Genomic DNA, 22,378 nt, shown 5'->3' with positions numbered 1-22,378 from the left:
CCCCTCGAATATCCCCTGAAGATGATCGCCTAACTACTGAACACACTAAGTCCTGCCCTCCACGCCCGGGTGGACAGGGCACCCCCATGCCTACTGAAATGCTTCTGTGCATTTCTCCCCATGGCTCAGCTTTGTTGCTAACGTGGACAGATACTACTCTTTGCTTTCTACCTGTACTTCCTCCCTCCTTCTCTCTTCTACTCAACTGGAGACTGAACGATTCCCTCCTCTCTTTTGCCGACTAGGCCCAACATATTCAATTGTGCCTTTCCTGCTTTTTTGCGGAAAATGCACTTTCCGTCACTTCCCCCGATTTTCTCTCTGGGAGGCCCACAAAGTGACTCAACGAGGCGAGCTCATTAGTCTGGCCTCCCGACAAAAGAGGGAACGGAACAAAAGGGTATCGGACCTCTCCTCGACGTTGGGGAGGCTTGAGTCTGACCGGAACATGGCCCCCTCAATTTCCCTGCAGAGAAGAATTGACTCGGTTCGATTGGAACTGAATCTCCTCTTAAATAACTCAGCGGAAAAACAGCTCCGTTGGACTAGACGCACGTTTTACGCGTGCGCCAACAAACCTGGCCCCTTAATGGCCAACATGCTAAAATCTAAACCTAAGGCCAGACCCCTGGTCAGACTCCGCCTTCCCAATGGTAACACTACGGCCAACCCATCCACCATCCTCAACCGCTTTACCGCTCTACTATCCAAACTATATGGCAAGCCCTCAACCTTTCAAGCCCATCAGGCCGAAGCGCTATTTGCTGGGGTAGACTTGCCCTCGCTTACGGAGAGCATGAGCACCCTTATGGCCCAAGACATTTCCCCTGAGGAGGTCATTAGGGCCATCAAGTCCCTCAAAACTTCTAAGACACCTGGCCCGGATGGGTTCTCAGCTACATACTACAACAAATATTCAGACACTTTAGCCCCCCACTTAACAGCCATGTTTAATTCCCTAAAGACCAATAACACCCACCACCCGTCCTCCCTACTAGCCCACATAGTTATGATCCCAAAACCTGAGAAAGACGCCCTTGACCCGCACAACTACAGACCCATTTCATTACTGAACATCGACATCAAATTACTAGCTAAGATATTGGCCACCCGCATGAGCACAATCCTGCCGGACTTAATACACTGAGACCAAGTGGGGTTTGTTCCCTATAGGCAGGCCTCAGACAATATCCGGAAAATCATCCACCTCATACACCACGTGCACTGTACCGACACTCCCGGTATGCTTCTTTCATTAGACCTCCAAAAAGCATTCGACTCCATATCCTGGGACTTTCTTTTCTTCGTCCTCCGTAAATGGGGATTCCCAAACAACTTCCTTCTTTGGATCAAAGCCTTATACAGCGCCCCAACAGCTTCAATTCGCTATCTTAGCTACCCATCACTGCTTTTCCCATCTTGGGCGGTACACGCCAGGGATGCCCCATCTCTCCTCTCCTTTTCGTCCTGGCCATTGAACCTTTAGCCCACCTAATCAGACTTAACCCCAATATACATGGTGTTGTCAAAGGACAAACCAACTATAAACTCCATATGTTCGCCGATGACATATTGCTCACCCTAACCCAACCCATAGTCTCCCTCCCCATTCTGCTCTCAATTTTACAATCCTTTGCCCAGGTCTCCAACCTAACTGTCAACGCCGATAAATCCTGCGCACTCAACGTCTCCCTGACACCACAACAAGTTACTTCCCTTAGTCATAACTTCCATTTTAAATGGCACGATTCCCACTTAAAATATCTGGGAGTAAACATTTCCCACACCTATGACACTCTGTGTGCTGCTAACTACCCTCCACTCTTTAAGAATCTTAGGGACCTCCTGGACAAGACACAACCTCTCCTGGATGGGCAAAATCAACGTGGTCAAAATGACCATCCTTCCAAAACTGCTGTATCTTTTCCGCACCTTGCCCATTCCTATCCGCCGCAAGGCAATTGAGCGGTTCCAGGCACGGGTTGTGTCCTTTTTTTGGAGTAGGAGACGCCCCAGAGTATCCAGGTTCACTCTACATATCCACAAACATGATGGAGGCCTAGGCCTCCCCAACTTTCAGAAATATTACCTAGCGGCGCACATCACCTCAATAGTCCAGCTTTTTCCAGTCCCCCCATAATCCGCTTTGGGTAGACCTGGAGGCAACACAATGTGGCCCATATTCATTGTGCAACCTACCCTGGTTGCTCCCCAATCAACGCCCTCCCTCTATGAGCGACATTTTGACACACACCTTCTCCTGGGACTCCACTAGATATTCCAGTAACTTACAGTCTCCACACCTCCCGTTACTCACTATACTAGGAAACCATTTGTTCCCCCTGGGACTAGACTCCCTCCGTGCATTTATATGGTGGTCTTCCAAAGGATTAACATATCTCTATGATCTACTGGGTGGCGGATCGGTCCGTCGATGGGAATATTTTAGGGACAGGAAGGGAGCACCGCCCATTGAACATTTCAGATACCTTCAAATTCGACATTGGGCCACATCAGCACTCGCACATTCTTCACCTCGGGCAGGCCTAACAGTATTTGAACATACCTGTAAACACGATCCACTCAGTCCTAAATTGGTCTCCCTGATCTACTCCCAGCTCAACTCTTTGACCTCCCCTAACAGACACCCCTACGTAGGGAAATGTGAGAGGGACCTCAGAACATCACAACCACTGGAGAAATGGCAGCAAATTTGGTCCTCCATGGCCACCTGCTCAATCAATATCTCCTCAGCGGAAACGGCCTTCAAGTCCCTCACACGATGGTACTTGGTACCGTCCAGATTGGCCCATCTCCATCCCTCGCACTCATCATCCTGCTTTAGGGGATGCTCATCAGTAGGTGATGTCCTGCATCTTAAATCCCAGCTCCTCACAAAACGCCAACACTGCCTAGCCACGCACGTCCTGTTGGCGGCTAAACAAACTATTGCCTTGGCGTGGAAAAAACAATTTGTACCCGTTGGGGAAGTTATGCGGCGCATATATTTTTTCTGCCTAAACGAGAAGCTGACTAGCATCCTCGCAGACACCAACAAATCTTTCACTAAAATCTGGCAACCATGGATAGACTATGCCCACCCCTCCTTAGCCTCAGCAAGTCTCTCAGCCCTTTAGGCTGCCGAGGCAAACAAAAAAGGGCTTGCTCCGGACGAACCCAGTGCCCCCCCCCTCCACCCCCCCTCCTTCTTTCCTTCTTTCTCCAACCCCCCTCTGTCTCTCGCCCCTGGGACTACAACTGCGCGGATTCCCTTATCCGGGTAGTCCTCAACCCCCCCTTGACATAACTTTATCCCGAGGGACCTGGTGACCATTCATCCACAAGTTTACACCACCAGACAATAACCACTGTCTCCTTGCCCCTCTGATATCTATGTATGCATCTCAATGCTGATTACTGTGTCATGTACCCTATATGCGGCTGAAAACTTAATAAAAACTTTGAAACGAAAAACAGGAGGACACCCCTTTTGTGTCTCATTTTCAAAAAGCAGGGATCCTGACGGTAGCTTAGCACTATTGTTAGAACATAAGCTGACGATCCAGGTGGTCATGTGGGTTTATAATTAGAGCAAAGAGTAGCATCCTTGCCTTCTTTTGGAATTACACTTATGTAAGTCTCAAGAAATGAAGAGTACATGGACGTTAGGCAGTCTTCCTCCCTGGTTTTGAATTTGATGATGAAGGCAGGTTGTAGATGTTTTATAGTTAAAAAAAAAAATTATCAACAGTTTCACTATTTCAATAGGGTTGTGTTTTCAATTTGGTTTGAGAATCCTTGATCTCGAAAATTGTTTTGTTTTTTTTCCTAGTCATCTTCCAGTACAGCATATATGAGATGGAGATTCCTCCCCTCAGACAGGAAACACGTCGCCAATCAGAAGTTTAAAAGACCGCCTCCACAAAAGCTCCTCAGTTTATGTGTTTCCTCCATCCGGAGGAGATGCATTACCTTTTTGGAACGTCTTGGAGGGATACCTCAGTCTCTCACAGGCTGCGCTGGGTCCCCCTTTTACCTCTGTCCCCTTGCCTTTGCGGCCCCCCAAAAGGTCCTTCTTTGCTCTGGCAGGAGGCATCCTGGTTCCACTCTCCCCTTCTGTGTTTGGGGAGTGCCACGATCAGAGGTGTTAGTCACCCCGCATGTATGTCTCATGGGTTGGCGGGTTCTTGCAGCTCCAGGAACCATGAAACACTATCCACAGTCTGACGAGATGACATAGGATGTCATTTTCCTGTAGGGTAGACGTCAACTCCGGGTGCCGTAGGCTGTGTGTTCCAAGCCTCGTTTTTGGCGCAGGGAAAGGCCCTGGATGGTGTATCCTGGCTCTTCCTCCCAGCAGAGGATGCCAGATCAGGAGTGCAACGCTGTAGCATGGATTCCTCTATGCAGTCTCGGGCTCTGGTGGATGCAGGCACCCCAGCTACCAAACCAGCTCAGGTAGTGAATTTTTGCCTTAGCTTTTTCACTCACTTTTCTGATGCTCTGACCTCCTGCTTGTTTCACCAAGGGGCCCCTTGGTGGTGGGCTTATGGTGTTGTGTGGCACGGCGGTTCTTGTTCATGGGACAGAGACAACGACCGATGCTCGGGGGATGTGTGTTTGAGAGAGACACCGACCGACGCTGAGGTGGGGGTTGTGTGGGGGAGGGAGAGACACCGACCGACAATATTATCAGATGCATGATTGACGCTGTGTGGGACCGTTTGCAGACAGTATGATCAGATGCATGACCTATTGCAGAGACACTGTGGATCTTTACTTTTTAAATTTAAGAAGACAGCAGCCGGTGCCCAAGGCTGAATAGGGGCCTGACACTGAGGTGGGGGGGGAAGCCTTTGAAGAGGACAGCAGCCAGTGCCCAGGGCTGAATAAGGGCCGACACTGGGTTGGGGGGATTGGCAGAGGAGAGCAGAAGCGAGCAGGTACAGACTTACAGGCAGTGTAGCTGAACTGGTGCAGGGGGGGAGCTCACAGGGAAGGACGAGGCATTAGTTGAGGACTTTTCAAAATGTTGATTTGTAGTCCTCTACAGCTGGTGTCATTCTGCATTGTCGTATACATGCGCAACACTAAAACAGCAGGCCCATAGGGGCAGACTGAAGGTTCACGTCTTTGGGTATTGGCCGTGGTCAGGGGAGGGCCCGAGTTTCCTTCACTCTGACTCTGCCTCTGTGTGTCCTAGCAGTGGTTCCTCCTCCACAGTGTCCTGAGTCTTTCTGACAGGTGCCACTCTCTGGTCCCCTGTGTGTTTGGGGAAGGGGGGGATGCAGTGTTATTCCAGAACTGTCAGTGTTACCTATGTGTTGTCACCCCCGCAGTGTCAGTGTTACCTGTGCGTTGACAACCCAACGGTGTCAGTGCAGTGTCACCTCAGCAGTCAGTGTTACAGGGATGTGGAAATTTTGGAAAAAACTACTTGTCCAAGGACTAAAGCGGGGGCCGAATCTACTTGTCCCTCATGACAATCTACTTGTCCTGATCCAAAAAAAATGATGTTAACCAAAACCGTATTTAACAGTGCTAAGAAGCGCTTCTCATTGGTCAATGCCAACAGGTGAACGCGTTGACCAACGAGTGCTTGCAATTTGCAAGCGAAATTCAGAATACATGGAACAGGTACAGATAGTACACCTATACTGGTGGACGGGAAGGACCGGTCGCCGAAAGGTAAGTATAGTGGGAGGGAGATTTGTGCGGGTAATTCCATTTTCCCAAATTACTTGGGAAAGTGAATATACCCTTTTAGGGTTGGTGCAGACCTGCGGATTCCCGGGACGTGCGAACGTGTGCGGTTGCATACAGCGGTTGCATCCGCATGTATGGGGTTACATCTGGGTGGCAATCACTGAAAAAAAAGGTACATGTACCTATTTTCACGACATGCACCGCACAGTGTTTTCAACCGTGATTGTGTGGGATCGCCCAGGCGGTATGGCAGCAGGAAAACGCGCAATCTGCCTGGCACGACTGATGGGAAGGGGGTTTAACACCGCGGATGTCAACTGGTTAACTGTAGTGCTATCACACAGTGGTAGCTTTTGGAGGTGACAGGTTCTCTTTATTGACCCTGTCACCTCCAACACAGGAGTTCTAGCACAGCACTGTGCTAGAACTCCTGTGACAGAAACGAGCAGCGGCCGCCAGAGGCTGAGGGAGGTGACAGAGCCTGGATAGGATAGGAGGAGGCAGGAGGTGGAGATGATGGGAGGCGGGGCAGACTTTGGGCTGCTAGGGAGGACTGAAGACTATACTCTTCCATCCTCTCTTAATGATGGGCAGGGAACCAAGCTGACGTAGTTGGTTTCTAGGAACGCTGCGGTCCTAGCAGCCAATGACTGAGGAGGAATGGGGATTTGCACTGGGTTATGGCTGGCTGTCTATCAGCCAGCCATAACCTAGTCGCAATCACGGTCCAGGTAAAACATCTGCTTGGTCCGTATACAGACCGCAGTCCGCCATTTAGGGACCCCTGATTTAGATGTTAGACGTTGTCTTCTCTCCTATTCACAGGCCACCAAGAGCTTTTTCGGAAATTCAATGCCTTATTTGTACTTTTTTTCTGGCAAGCTTAAGGGCAACTGAGCCTATAAACCTTCCATTGCAAAATGGATTAAGCTAGCCACCTGTGAAGCTTACCGTTCTATGAATATGCCTCCACCAGTTTTTCTCAATGCCCATTCCACCAGGGTCCTGTCAGCATCCTGGGCGGAAAGGGCTGGTGCTACTCCAGAACAAATTTGCAAGGCAGCGACGTGGGCAAGCTTTTCCACCTTTGTTCAGCATTACCGCCTGGACCTTGGGTCTAGTCAAGGTCAGGCCTTTGGTAGAAAAGTTTTTTTGAGGCTGTGGTCTCTCCCTAGCTTGTAAATTCTTGTTTATCCTCTCATATGCTGTCCCGGAAGACGACTGGGGAAAACTGGAGTTAGACTTATTGGTAACTCTATTTCCAGTAGTCTTCCAGGACAGCAGGGTTCCCGGCCTTCCTTTTGTATTCCTATTATAGGTGTTTGGTGTTCTGGTTTCTTTCAGTTCAGTGTTAGGCATCTGGGCGCAGTGAGGATTCTGGAACTGCAGGGGGTGTTGGATAAGTTTTGTTCAATTTCCAGTGGTCCCCAATTGGTAGAGTAGGGGTGAAATAGGACTTTCTTTAGGGGTTGTTCGTGGCAGCTGGGAATGGTGTCATAAGTTGTGGTAGTGAACTCGGGGGTCAAGGACAAAGGTAGAGGGCAGATTGGATGTTCTGTGTGCCGAAGGGCTAGTGTGGAAGCTACCTCTGGTCTTCATTTAGTATTTCTTCTGGATGTGTTGGAGTGGAAGTGACAGTCGGTTAGGAAGGGGAGTGCACGGGGCCGTGTCCAGTGAGCAACGCGTTTCGAGGAGAGGAAATCCTCTTTTTCAAGCTCGGAGATAGAAGGTAGCTATGGACTATGCATGTGTAAAGTGAATAGCTTGTTCTATTTGAGTGCATTTTGTTTGAAAATCAACTTCCCAGTTACAAAAATATGGAGGCATGTAGTCATTAGTAAAAGCTACAACAAACTTGTATATGTAGGACAGTAAATGGGCCATTGAAGACTGTTTCCAGCAAAGGTCCTTGAAGGGAGGAAGTTGGGGGTGGTCTGGGATTGCTTTAAAAAATGCCAAAGTTGGTAAGCTGCCCATGCATCCAGTGGTGGAGATAATACATTTTAAATTTCCTTGTAGTTTACATAGTGAGTGGAAAACGAGTCTAAATGAATTACCCTTCAGAACCTGTTTGAAGTACCTGTTGTCCATGCCCAGTATCCCATAACTAGCACCATGGTTTGGTGGAGTACCTGAGAGTGCAGAGGTTGTGGATACAGGTCTACAGCTTGCTGACAACTGTTTTCATTTGTTTTTTTATTCCATGAGAGGCACTGCTAGGAAGGTCGGTTACAAAACTCATGAAACGGAAGTGAAAGTTGGCAGCTTTTATCTTTCTGGCTACCCATCAGACCATAGCAAGGGCCTGGAAGCAACCGACCCTGGACTTCCTGGAGGTGAAGCAGAGAGTCATGGACATAATGGTGCATGAAGAACTCACAGCTATCTGGTCTGATTCTCATTCATCTTATTTGAAGACCTGGATCCCATTGCTACCATTTTCTTCCCCTTCCTTACCCAATTTTTGTGGCTACCACTGTTTGTTTTAGGGGCCGCATAAGCTGACCATTGCCCTTACGTTTAGTCACGATGCCCCCTTGTGTTTTCTTTGTGCATATTGTTGGTACAGTAATGGAATTGACCCTGCACGTCTTCCTACTTATTGCCTTTATGTTGCCACCTTCTCCCATGTGGAAATGGGTGCTCTTGACCTTTTTTTTTTATGAACTGTTTATGATGGTTACTACTGATATATTTTTTTGCATATTACTTTGTCTGGTTCTGTATCTGTCTTATTCTTTGTTTTTATTCCCCAAAATTCTTTGTAAAATAACTAGCATCATGGGGTGAGGAGAGATCACTTTTAAATGAAAATCTGTTGCGGAACATGCTAAGTATCTTTAATAGTCAGTTGGAATTTAAGGGCTTGCGAGTGCCATGATGGGAGCCACAGGGCAGATTGAAGGGACATTGGGATGTTGTCCTGTTCAATTTAAACCCATTCTTTTGAATGTAAACATCAGTCAACTGTACGCGTGAGGTGCAGTGTTTTGCAATAGATTTTCCGTGCCTGTGGATAGCCAAAGCAATAGCAGTAGGGGTTTTAGTATTTACACAGGTAGAGTATATCAGGTTATTGACTCTTGTCATAGTGAAGTCTCGACCTAGAATTAAGATGCCAGATGTGAAGACTTTAACTGTATCTAGCTTGATGATGATGTGCATTGATGATATAGATTGATGATTTTTATTATTAATGATGATGTGGATTGAGGATATGATTGATGATGAATTATTATGCAGGATACCTCTAACAGTTTAAACAGGAAGAGGGTACAATTACAATTCAAGACGAGATGGTCAGGAGGGCCCTGCTTATGAGAGCTTACAATTTAGGAAGGCGACATGATTTATGTTATGGAAGTGTACCTCAGCCGACGTACTTTGTTGTTGTCCAAAGTACCCTTTATAACAAAGAATTCTGCACTTTTTCATCTTTAAGTTCTTTCTGTACTACAAAGATCTACAAAGCAAAATTGTCATGGCTTTGGTCTTAGGTGGAGGAATATATGTGGGGAGCAGTGGAGGGAGAGGGTGTATGATAACGGTATTTACTCCCTGCTTTTTGCGTGCTTTTTCCCTCTTAAGGCCCTCTCTCTCTCCTTCACTTCTTCTCTTTTACCTCTCCCTGTTGTTTTCTTTTATTGTTGGCTACATGGTGCTCTAGCTGTGTTTACGGCTTGGACGGTTGTCCGAATTATAGCTATATATGAATACTGTACACTCGGACCTATAAATAGGGTGATGGTACAGTTGACTTCGCTGAGTGCAGAGGGGGGATGGGGGAGCTCTCGGACGTTTCGTTCCATTTTTTCGAAATGGGACGGGACGCCGGTGCTGGGTGGGGGGAGACTTGCCGATATTGGGAATTGCCATGTCCCCCTCAATTTGTGAAATTGGTTCCAAGGAACCCCAGATTAATGAGGATCTAAGTAATGGTACAGATAAGCGCATCAATTTTGTGAAGGTAAACAACTGCTGTACCAGATGTGTTTTATTATTCATTATGTCTTTTCTTTTTCTTTTTTTGTCTTGTTTGTGTGTTTTTGGGTGTGTGTTGTTTATATTAATTTTTTGTGCCTGTTTTTGTGGTTTTTTATTTTCATGGACCCTTCCCTTCCTCCTTTGTATTAGTGCGAGTGCACAACGAGTGATCCCCCACAATGCTAATGTAAGGACTTACTCTAAATGATGTCTCTTAATCCGATCATCTTCTTTTTTACGGTCCTTTTCAGCTGTACCTCCAGCGCTGGTGCGGGTTTCCGATCCAGCGCTGACTCCTCTGTCCTCCTCTTCTCTCATGTCCCACGGTGTCTGTGCGGGTGCATGCTGCACCTTGTCTCTCCTCCTCTCCCGGTCAAACATCTGAACTGCTCATGAGTTCGCCCCAAGATCCTTTGCGGCCACTCGAGAAATTTTCAGATGTTTGGGGTTTTTTTTTTTCGTTTTGCATATATCTACTGCTTGCTAGCAGTAGATATATGCAAAAACCCCAGCTAGCAAGGATAACTTGCCACAAACTTGGGGCAGGGTTAAATTGTAATTCTTGTTAACTTGCACACATTCCTGGGAAGTTGTAGACTTGCAGAACACTTGCAGCACAAGTTCTAGTTGACACTTTTTGAATTTGTAGCAAATTTGCTTTGCAAGTCTACAGCAAGAGTCCTGCAAGTGTACAGCACTTTTGCAAAGCACGTTGATCTGCAGACTTGCAATGCAGACTTACAGTAATTGTGCAACAAAATTGTGAAGCTTGGCAAGTCTGCAATAGCTTAGCAAGTCATTTTCAAACATGTAGCTCAATTGCTTGCTATCTGGGAACATGCAAGGGTTTTTGCATTAATGTTTGTTTGGTGAAAGTCATATACACTGCTTTATAAATATGCCCACTATTACCCTATTATAACCCCATGTTGTACTGCAACTCTGGGTACTTATGAATTTCTTGATTGCCATTGTTAATTTTGTTTTCCTTTTTATTTTTTTTATTGTTTGGCAGGGATTTCTATACAATTTTCTTTGCTCCACCAAAGAATATAGGGACAGCTGAAATGAGGAAGAAAGTCCATGACTAAAGACAACTTTCCTGGTGCTTGCGATCACTATAACAATACAGATATTGCTACACTAATTGGGACGTGCTACAAATCTGACCAAGGCCTGACCACAAAAGTATGCATGTGTTCATGGTGCTTCAGATAAAACACTGCATATGAGCAAAATTCTCTAGCGTTTTCACTTTCCTCAAATTTTAAAAAAAATTCAACATTTTGGCAAATTCAAATGGGGTCATTTTTTCTTATTATAAAACTGAGACTGACCATTTAATTTAAGGAAATACTTAGTTCACACTATGATCTTAAATTTTTCAGTTTTTTAACAAAACTGGAGCCATGCTTCAATAAACCAAGTAATGTTCCACTAAGAATGCTTGCAATTCTGTGTTTATTCTTATTAAACGGAGCCTTTCCATTTCCTTTTAGCGTCGACAGGACCTTCAAGCTGTATTATGGTGGGGCCCAAAAACGTCCTGATGGCATGTACTCTCGCCCTATCTATGGCTCTGATGGTACTGTGATAGCATATGTTTCAGACAGTAACAGAAAAGATGTCCGCAACGCAGTGGAGACCGCCCATAAAGCAGCTCCTGGGTAGGTGTTTAGATTTGTCACCTCTGAGTATAAGTAGGTGTCTGTCGGGAAAACTCCCTATGTTTCAATTCAACCTTCACAGTAGTTTCCCAAAAAGGGTTTGAAATGGTAGGGGACAATAATATAAGTGTATGAAGGTGCCCGCACTTTGTTTTTGTATTTTTTAAAGATTTTTTTTACAAACCGAAAAAGACATGGAAAACAATATCAAACACCCTTTTAAAAAATGTAAACTAAACGTTCAATTTATCTTCAAGGGAAAATGTATTATTTTTTGAGTACATATTTATTGTAATATTTACCTTTTTTAATTTGTGACTTTCACATTTTTACTTTCAATCAAACATGTGTAAATGACAGGCAAACCTTTGTAAAGTTCTAACACAGGGTAAGAAACAAGGAAAATAAATAATAGTTGGGGGCTTGGATTGGCTTCTCCTATACATTGCAATTTGCCTCACAGGAAGAGTGTTTTAGCTGCCCATAGTCATCAAATGACCGTTTCCTGATCTGTTGGCCAACTGCCCTAAATGAGCAGAATGGAAAGCTCATTCCGATTTATGATTTCCTATGTCCTTCTGCATAGCAACTTGAATGCTTGGCTGAGCAACCTTCAGGCTTTTTTTCTATAACTATTTGGATGAGCCAAGGACACCAAGGCCTAGGGTCAGTTGTATTGTTCCTGTTTTAAGTGCTTTCTGAAAATGTATGGGAACCTTTTAGAAGTCCTTTTTTATGTTAAAGCTGTCAGAAGCCATCATTAAACATTCAGATGCGCATGTCATCTCATGATGTCTTTCAAATCAGCGTCTGTCCCAAACAGGACCACTGAGGTCACATGAGCATTCCTAGGCCATAGTAAGAGGAATGGAGAGCCACAGTCAGGAGTCAGTCCTGAGTCAGCAATGTCTTGCTTAGGGATTTCTGACCTAACTTGCCTAAGAATTTTTTTTTCTCTGGCTGTTTTTCGGGGACTGCTGGGGCTTTCTCCGTAGGTAGAACATCCCATTATCTGGCCATGGGACTGCCATCTAATGTGCTATTAGCTTGCATATACAGTACATTCTATGGTCAGTAGAACATTCCTAGACTCTCAAATGTTTGCAGTCATTTATTTCATTTGGCAGACAAAGCAGATTTGGGACTTGTTTGCATGGAAAACTGAGAACATTTCAGTGATGTAGAACAACAAGCAGCCAAGAGTAAGTCATCAAATAATTTTGAGGAAGGGCGAGGTACATTTTGATTAGTTTTGTCAGATGTACATAATGTACTGAAGTTTGTCCCCATTTTACAGGTGTGCATCATTTTAAGGCTTGACATGTTCTATTTACTCGCCACAACCACATCTTTCATTTTGGGAATTATATTGTGTTAACTAACAGTTTAGGGCCTATATATGGTTTAACTAACAGTTTAGGGCCTGTTCACATGATATCAGGTCCTGATCAGGTGCGGATCTGCAGATGTGGTGCTACTGATGCAGTGCGTTTTGGCCACGTTTTTGATGCGCTCCAGTAAAATAAAAATAAAACTATTTTTTTTTGCTGGAGTGGGGCTGTCAGTATGTTAGCTGCAGTGCAGTGCATTTTTGACGCGTTTTGCGTTTCCTGACCGTTTCCTGACCGTACAAAATGTGACTGCGCACGTGAGAACTGTAGCCCATAAAACACATAGGGATACATTTGGGATGCATTTTTAGTGCAGGAGCGTACGGATCAGGTCAGCACAGAAAACGGACGTCGTGTGAACAGGCCCTTATTCCCCATGGTCTCTGCTTTCAGAAAATATATCATTCTGGAGGGATTTAACTAATTTTCAGGCTTTTAACATGTGTCCAAAAATGGCTCTGTCAGCAAAAGGGTTAAAGTGTATTTCCACTTTTGCAGTCAAATTTGACAAAATCTCACTATATGTTTGTTATGTGTTCCTATTCACACCACATACCTAATAATAATAATTTTTTTTTTAAAAAGATGCTTAACTTTAAGATGTGTCTGCATAGCTGCTATCTAATGGCAGATGACTGATCTTTCTATATAGTGCAATATAAATGGGTAAGTAGTATTAGTCCAGTAGACAAGATGTCAAAAAAGACAAAAACTAAGTATTGCAGTGTGCAATTATACCTTTCTTATTGGACTAACAAAATATATACAAGACAAGCTTTCGAGAGTGAACCTCTCTTCAGGTCAGAAGCAATATTGCATTATTATTAATAAGCTATTTAACAGTACAGAGAACAACTTTTCTTTCAGAATAGAGCATGTATTATGCAAGCAGCTATTAAAAACAGTAAGTTATATTATGTGAATGGGAAACATATAACAAATATTTCACCCCAGAAGTGAAAATACACTTTCTACACTAGTCTAGTGACTTCCCCCCTCTTCCCCAGTGTGGCCGTCATCCACAACCCTAGATGCGCTGGAAAGGTCCTGTGTATTTAATTCCAAGATTTCTTTTAATCATGGTGAAGCAAGCGTTTTTTGGGTTTTTCTCTTTCACTTTTAGGCTGCCACTGTTACTTTCAGGTAGGGAATATTCCCTTTCTTTCTTGTTACTGTAATGACCATGTCCCTGTCTTAATAATTCAGGGAGTTTAAAATAAAGGTGTGAGGTTTTCATTTTTTGACAATTACTTAAAACCCCCAAACATTATATATTTTCTGAAAGCCAATACCCTATAGAATAAAATGGTGGCAGATGCATATTTTTATGTTGCACAACATTAGCGCAACGTATTATCAAATCCAAACATTTAGTGAAAGATGCACTTGCATTAAATTTAGTGCCCCAAAACATTATATAAAACCATTTTTATCAAATATAAAAGATGAGGTTACAACAAGTAAATAGATATCCAACATGCCCAGGATAAAAATTGGGTGCGTCCATAAAACTGCAACAGAATTCAGTACTCCAAAAAGTCCATTCACAACACTTTAAAAGCCCCTACAGGTCATCAGTTTAGAGATAAATGTAAATATTGGCCCTATAATTATTGCTCTCACTCTGGCATGTGCAGCGATACCCAACCTGTGTAGCGCAATTGTCGTTTTCTTACGTAGACGCACCCGACAAATGTTTACGTGACGGCGTGCGTGCTCGAAGGGGCCTTTAACATTTTTTATTTTTACGTTTAATATTTTTCAAACTTTTTTTAACATAGCATATTGTTGGTGACAGGTACTCTTTAATGTGATACTAGGGATCTTTTGCACCCCAGTATCACCTTTCCACTCTAAATAAGCTACTGAAGTGCAGATCGCACTTCAATAGCTTATTGCTGGCCTTCAGGAGTCGAGCAATGACAGCTCAGGGACAATATGCATCACTCCCGGTCCCATAGAACGTATCCCACTGACACCCCAGACGCCGGTCCCAGGCCTGTAGGAGGGGCAGCGTAGCGCAGGAAACACAGCGGGGTTTCAGACTGGGGGGCGTCCACTTTACCGGATGGCAGAAGCGATCTGGTGGCAGCTGAGCCACCAGAATCGCTTCTACTGTAAAGCCAGCTCTACAAATCTCAACTAATAATAATATAATGAATCTGCCCTGATGTCAGGTTTCATGTTAGGTGCTCACTTCAAATTGCTCGTGGCAGAATTCACATAAAGGTGCTAAGTGATAAATTAAGAACAAAACAAAAACAGAAAACAAAAAACAAAAAGAATCTCTCTGTATCTATATGTATGTATGCACATGCATATACATCTAATTCATGTGATGGGTACTTATGTGAGTCCGTCATGCTGTTTTAAAATTCATTCATCATGTAGAAGCTATATATTCTACATGAGTGTGTTCAATTCGTGGCGCCACGAATCCGCGCATGCGTCTGGAGGAGTCCGCGCCGCCACTTGGGGACCGGAACTTGTTAGTCCGACTCCCTGATCTGGTGGCGAGGGGTATATATAGGGGGGGAGCTGTGGCTAGATCAGTCCAGCGGAGTTCGCCACGGGACGTCACGGCCAGCCTCTTGACTCCAGGTAAGAAAGCTATAACTATTAAAACCAGAGATATTGATCTGACATGTAAGGACAATGGGGTATATCTATGCATGCAACCGATCGGGCGAGTATGGGGATAAGGTACAATTACCAACAGGACAAACACCAGGGACCATGGGCTAAGTAGATATAGGGGCTGGGGTTTTCGATCTATCACTTACTTATAATGAGCACTGATAGGACACGTACCCTTGAGATACATATATTCACCCAATCAATAAGCTACTACATAATTGAACACACTCATGTAGAATATATAGATTCATTTACACCCCTCCAGAAACCCTTATAATCCCCTATGGTTTGTGAAACGACAAATCTCAACAGTCTGGAGTCTGTTTAACCCCTTCAGGATTCATGACGGGATTATCCTGTCATGGGTCGTGAAGGGGTTAAAAGAAGCTTATGAGGTGAGTGGAAAACACCCCCTCATAATTTAAGTTGACCTGTGACACTGAAGCTGTCACAGGTCGGTTCTATTGATCGAGAAGTTGGCGAACACATACCCTCGATTGCTGACTTCCTGATCCTCTCCCTGCAGAGAGTGGTGACTGTGACCCCCCCCATTTTCCAGCACTGACTGAAGGAACAGACTGGGGAGGTGGCAGGCACAGCTGGCTCTGCATCTACAGAGGCAGAGCTATATGTTAAGCAGCCAGCGGGGTGGATCGACTTCAACCGGTTTGTTAATCTACACACCATAATGTGACTGAAGAACTGCAAATGTTTCTATGCTGTGATTTAAAAACCTAGAAGCTGATATTTAGATATGTCTGTGGTATTTCAAAAAAACAATGTAATGGATACAGGGTGTCAATGCATTCTACAGGTAAAAGTGGTCATGTCTGGCACAAGCAATGTTCATGCTCAAAGTCCTGTTACATCTATGCACAAATGCGAAAAATAACTTTTTCTGTCTTTGACATTGGCAGTTGGGGCAAGAGGGCTGCTCATAACAGAGCACAGATTGTCTATTACATGGCAGAAAACCTCGAGCTAAGGAGGGATGAAGTAGCCCAAAGACTGAGTACACTAACTGGACAATCAAGAGAGAAGTCCCAGCAAGAAGTGGATCTCAGCATTCAGCGCCTTTTCTACTGGGGTGCATACTGTGATAAATATGGAGGCAGTGTACAAGTAAGATTTGCTAGAAAGTATTGCCAGACTTTGTCATGTGATACTTCTTAAAGTAAATGTAAACCCCAACTGGATGATATTTAGTTTGCTAAAGCACAGTGGGTGTGACATTTCTGAAGCTGGCGGAGATGGTTTCTAAAGCAGCTGTGCATGGCAACCAATCGGCTTCTCTCTTGAGCTTGTTCAGTTAATCTTTGAAGAATGAAAAATAAAAAATAGATGTTGAATGGTTGCCATGCACCACTGTTCTAGTTTTTGTCTGCTCCACCCTGTGTATCAAACAACTGGCACTGATCTCCTGCAGACTCTTCCTTTCTGCATCCACTTTCTTTAATGGCAACTACTGTCGATTGCTCAGGGTGGGTCTTGTGACATGAGAACAGAAGAACATACCTGCGCAGTGAGCGTCAGCATGGCTGCTTATAGTTATACAGGGTGATGATGCAGGAGAGGAATTTGTTGCTCGGTAACAGGAAGTACCTAAACAAGGAACTTTATGGCTGTGTCACTAGATATTATTTTTATTAAAAAAAAAAGTTTTGGCTTCAGTTCTACTTTAATTAACTGATTTGTTCCCTTTATCCCTTAACTGCTATTCTTTTTCTTTTTACTATTATTTTTTTTTTAATCTATTAATATTTAAACTTGTTTTCATTCTCGATCGAAATATAAAAATTGCTCTGGTCACTAAGGGGTATTCAGGTTAATAAGCAAGTTACTTTTTTTACTGTAAAGGAAGAAGAATTTGCAACTGCTTGCTCATCATGTAATAGGAGAAAAAAAGGAATTGCATCTGAATGCTTGTAATACAAAGGCAAGCAGGCTCCAGTGTAATCATTAATCATTGCTATGTGACTATTGATTAAACAATAACTTTGTCATTACTAAAGATAACAAAGTAATACATATATTACTTACAGGAAAAGCTTTCCTTTAGTGAAAGCGTCTTGCAAAAAAAAATGTAATAAAAAAAATAAAAATAAAAAAATGCATATTTTTAGTTTTATGTTTCATCAGTATTAAATGAAATGTATTAAAGTGGACAAAAAGTATACATTTTATTTTAGTACTTCTCCCATTTAAAATGACACTAAAATTATTATAATTGTGCACTGCAAAGTAATTTACAAATTATTAAAGTCTTTTTTAATTTTTTTTAAGTGACACTGAAAACATTTACTAAACATCAAATCAAAAAGGAAAAACATTTAAATTTGAGTAGTTAGAAAATAGGAAAAAATCATCCCTTTTGATCTGCAGATGAATTAAATGTTACTTTACTACTTGTATCTCTGTTCTAATCAGTATTTACAACTCTGGATCACACGGTCCTACTTTTTGGGCAGAAGTTTCTGCTTCTACAGCTGCTATATTTACTCCGTATTTCCCAACTGTCATTTTGAAAGTTCGGAACTGCCGGCAAGTGCAAGGGAGGAGCAGCAGAGGCACAGAAGGAGAGGATCTACTACAAACACTTCCGATGTACTTTTATAAAGTTTTTTTTAGATGTGTGTAGGATGTTCAGTTTCCAATGCTTTTTTAAAGCTCTGGCCAAAACTATTATATCTGGAAACGTCCTTTCTTACCTTTTAGGCCTTGTTCACACCATAGGCAGTGCGTTCCGGTCCGTTTCTGGACGGAACGCACTGCCCGCATTGCGGCCGGCTGCGTTTTTTTCCGGGCAGGAGGGGGCGTGGCGGGCCATTGAAGTGAATGGCACCGTAGCCATGTCCTCCGGCCGCAATGCGATCGCCCGCACGGGATCGCAGGGCACATTGTGCCTGCAGTGCATTCGGCTGCGGTGCGATAAAAATGCTGCAAGTTCTATTTTGATCGCACCGCAGCCGAACGCACTGCAGGCACAATGTGCCCTGCGATCGCATTGCGGCCCGAGGGCTTGGCTACGGTGCCATTCACTTCAATGGCCCGTCACGCCCCCTCCTGCCCGGCAAAAAACTGACCCGGCCACAATGCGAGGCAGTGCGTTCTGGTCAGAATCGGACCGGAACGCACTGCCTATGGTGTGAACGAGGCCTAAATACATTGAGGGGAATTTATCAGAACTAGAGCAGACAAAATCTGGAGCAGCTGTGCATGACAACCAATCAGCTTCTCTCTTTCATTTTTAAATCTTAACTGAACAAACTGAAGAGAGACGCTGATTGGTTGCCATGGGCAGCTGCTCCAGTTTTTGTCTGCTCTAGTTTTGATAAATTCCCCCCATTTTGTCTTGTTTTTATTCACAGTTGACCTCCCATGCAAAACTCCATGCTGGAGTCATTCTGAAAAAGGACTCTGACCCATTTATTTCTATTTTCTAAGACTAGTGGCCACTATACCTGTCATTGTCCTGGTCACCTGTCTTGTAACATCCCCTATGTAATGTGTTTTTCAGTAATTACATAATCGTTTGCTGTAGCGGGCGGACCTTGGAATCTCAGAGTCCAGGTCTGACTCGCCCACTCTTATTGCTCAGTTTGAGTGATAGGCCAGGAAACTAAGGTTTGTCCCATTCACTATGATCTCTCACTGTGACTGGCAGGCTAGGAGACTTGTGGTCTGTCACGCCTACCTACACCTATGATTGGCAGGCTACAGAAATTCCACCCACATTCCTGCCCATTCACAACTACAGCTCTCATTACATGATGGGAATTGTACTTTCCCCTAGATGTATTTCTCTTCAAGATACCTTTTTGCTATGTGTTTGTTTAACCACAATTAGCCCTCGTTCACATTCCTAAAAGCCGGCACGTAAAGATCCGTGTGGCATGCACGGCCGTATCGGGACGCTGCCTGGAAGGACAGGTGCTGCGTGTGATTGCACGCAGCAGCTTGTTCTACTCTATGGGAGTACGCGGCCGTACGCTCACCCAAGCTGCACATCCGTGCGGGTGTCCGTACTGGGAGCAGCCCGATGCAGCCGTGCACGCTGCACGGATCTGTACGGGCCAGATCTTATCATGAATGAGGCCTTACCATCTTCCTCATGCATTGCACCTACACATATTACATACCATTCTTTAAAGAACAAAATGGACTTTAATTTGATGTGACATATACATATTTAAATTCCTATCTTTTTATAAAAAATATTTTTAAAAATCCCCAAAAAATGAAGAAAAAATGTTTTTCACAGTTTTGCCAGTAATAATGTGTACATAATTAGGCTTTTATTAGCCTCCTCGGCACTATATTTTCTTTTTTTTGTCACTGAACATATTTTTACAAAATTTTAGGACTTTTTTCCTTTTTTTTATTTTTTTTTATTTTTAAAAATTGAATATGAACCGGCCAATTTTTTTTATCCACCTTCATGACCAGTGAAGAGGGATCTGCACTTCAATAGCTTATTTCAATTGGAAAGGTGATACTTTTGGACCCCCAGTGATCACCTTTAAAGAGGACCTGTCACCACTAATCTGCTATCACAGCCCCCTATGTGTTAGCCCCCTATGTGTTAGCAATTAAAGTAAAATAAAAATAACAGTTTTAAAAATATCAAATAAGTGTAAAAATAATTTTTAAAAGAATGTTTTAAAGTCCCCCGCGAGCACGGGCATCATAACGTAAACACACATTAGGTGCACCTACGTAAGAAAACGACGATAATGCTACACATGTTGGGTATCGCTGCGCACTCCAGAGTGAGAGTAATAATTCTAGGGCCAATATTTAAGTGCATCTCTAAAGTAATGACCTGTAGGGGCTTTTAAAGCGTAGTCTATGAACTTTTTGGGTTACTGAATTTTGTCGCTGTTTCACAGACGCACACAATTGTTAACCTGGGCATGTTGGATATCTATTTACTCGTTGTGACCTCATCTTTTATATTTTATTAAAAAATGGTATTTTATTGTGTTTTAGGGCACTAAATGTAACTTAAGTGCATTTTTCACAAAATTTTTGGGTTTGGTAATAAGTTGCGGTAATATTGTGCAACATAAAAATTTGCAACTGCCACCATTTTATTCTACAGGGACTAAGCTTTCAGAAAATATATAATGTTTGGGGGTTTTAAGTAATTTTCAGGTCTAAAATGTGGATTATAACATGGATGCAAAAAAATTAAAAAGGCCTCGGTCATTAAGGGGTTAAAACTAGTGGGAACTAAGGGGTTAATTTTTTATTTATAGGGGCTTTTGATACAATGTATCCTGATGAGATACTGTATTCTCAGAGATACTTTGCATCACTTTGTAATACACAGCCAGCTTCCAGCTTCACAACACAGTAAGCTGAATGCCTGGCTCGGTTTCTGTCACAGCACGATGATCATAGCGATCACCTATCGCATTGATCAATATGCTATGACTATCTAAATTGCTGTTGAGAGTCTGCCTCGGAACCCAAGGGACCCATCAACAGCATTAACTCAATGAGCTCTGGTTCATGCCCGGATCAGCTTTTGCATTCGGCTCGGCTATTTTGCTCGCTACCTCTGAGGTAACGAGCAGAATAGAAAAAATGTAAACAAAAGATAAAAAATGTTTAAAAATCATTTAAATAAATGTAAAATAAAGAAAAAAATTTATAAAAATCATTGATAAAAAAATTTAAAGAAAAAATAAATTCAGACCCTTGATCCAAGCACAGGTCTGGCAGGGCAGGAAAGGGGGGGACGAGTGAAAAGCCAATGGGGACAAGGGCCTCTTCCCCACAAGTCCTGGGGCATTGGTTGTGGGGGTGTGGGCACTGGGGCTTATTCACATCAGAGTACCCCTTTAATAAAGGGCCACCCAGATGTGCCCACCCCTTGTGAATAAGTACCCCTACCTATAGGAGGCCAGACTTTAATCAAAAATCATTAAAATAAAAACCACAACAAAGGATTTTTATTGTGGTTTTTAAAAAAAATTGATCCACAGACGTAATCCAGGGTCAACCACGACATCCAGTGTTGTCCACGCCAACGTCTTGACTAAATGTAAACAATAATACATTTTTAAAAAGTTGACACACTCGACGAACTCCCACCGCAGAATGAAAAAACTGACAGGTGTTGGCAAAATATAAACAATTGGGCGGAGCTAGCGGTGACATCCAGCAGGTCCCGGGCAAATGAAAACAACTGATCAGAGTCGGCCGTGACATCACGGCCAGCTCTGCCCAGTTCTTGTAGTTTAATGACAGATCAGCGTCCCCAGGTCATTTGAGGATGCTGATCTGTCATTGCAGCACAACAACCGGGCAGAGCCAGCGGTGACATCTCGGCCGTCTCCGCCGAACTGCTGTCATTTACGGGACGGGAGGTCTGCTTCGGCAGGCTGTTCGTCCTCTTCAGTTGAGACTACAGCTCAGCCGAGCCGCAGCATATGCGCTCGGCTCGGCTGAGCCGTTCGCCTGGCTTTGGCTGCTGTACGGGCTATAGTGAATAGCCCGTACAGCCAAAGTGAGCTTTATTTTACTGTTTTGTTAACAAAGTTCCATTGACAGTGGATTTTATTTCTTGCCTCATTTCAGGAAACATTGCTTTATGGAGCCACTGTATTGATTCGAGAACCAATGGGAGTTGTTGGCATTGTTTGCCCGGACGAAAGCCCACTTCTTAGCTTCGTCAGCCTCTTTGCCCCAGCCATTGTGCGTGGAAATGCTGTGGTAATAATTCCAAGTGAAAAGTTCCCTCTGCCAGCTTTGGACTTTTACCAGGTAAGGCATTTCCTCTACTGTGAAAAAAAGCTATGCAAGTGCCTCTACCAATACTCAGATGCCCCCAGCATATATAACTATATGCTCTGGCCATGGATGTCACTACAGGTCTGCAGGAAAAACATAGCGTAGGGTAGAGGAAGGTAAGAGCTGAAGATGGAAAAAGGCAGGCAGGCAGGCAGGCAGTCAGTGGCGACTCTAGGCACAATATATAGGGGGGCA

General features: G+C 43.7%; 1 protein-coding gene across 1 annotated transcript in view; it reads left to right on the top strand.

Annotated features, from left to right (window-relative positions):
* The window catches only part of ALDH16A1 (aldehyde dehydrogenase 16 family member A1), a gene marked incomplete at its 3' end in the record, with an annotated part of 91,045 nt that extends 68,870 nt beyond the window's left edge, over positions 1-22,175 (top strand). Inside the window, exons 13-15 of the mRNA XM_018573529.1 lie at positions 11,190-11,357; positions 16,303-16,507; positions 21,971-22,175. Of these exons, the coding sequence (XP_018429031.1) occupies positions 11,190-11,357; positions 16,303-16,507; positions 21,971-22,175 (578 nt within the window). The remainder of the gene's footprint in view (positions 1-11,189; positions 11,358-16,302; positions 16,508-21,970) is intronic.
* Between the last annotated feature and the right edge of the window lie 203 nt (positions 22,176-22,378).

This window comes from Nanorana parkeri, unplaced genomic scaffold (assembly GCF_000935625.1).
Source record: "Nanorana parkeri isolate BGI_ZX_2015 unplaced genomic scaffold, ASM93562v1 scaffold2415, whole genome shotgun sequence".
Classification (NCBI taxonomy): domain Eukaryota; kingdom Metazoa; phylum Chordata; class Amphibia; order Anura; family Dicroglossidae; genus Nanorana; species Nanorana parkeri.
The sequence above is the reverse complement of the archived record's forward strand: the minus strand, read 5'-3'. Positions and strand labels throughout refer to the sequence as shown.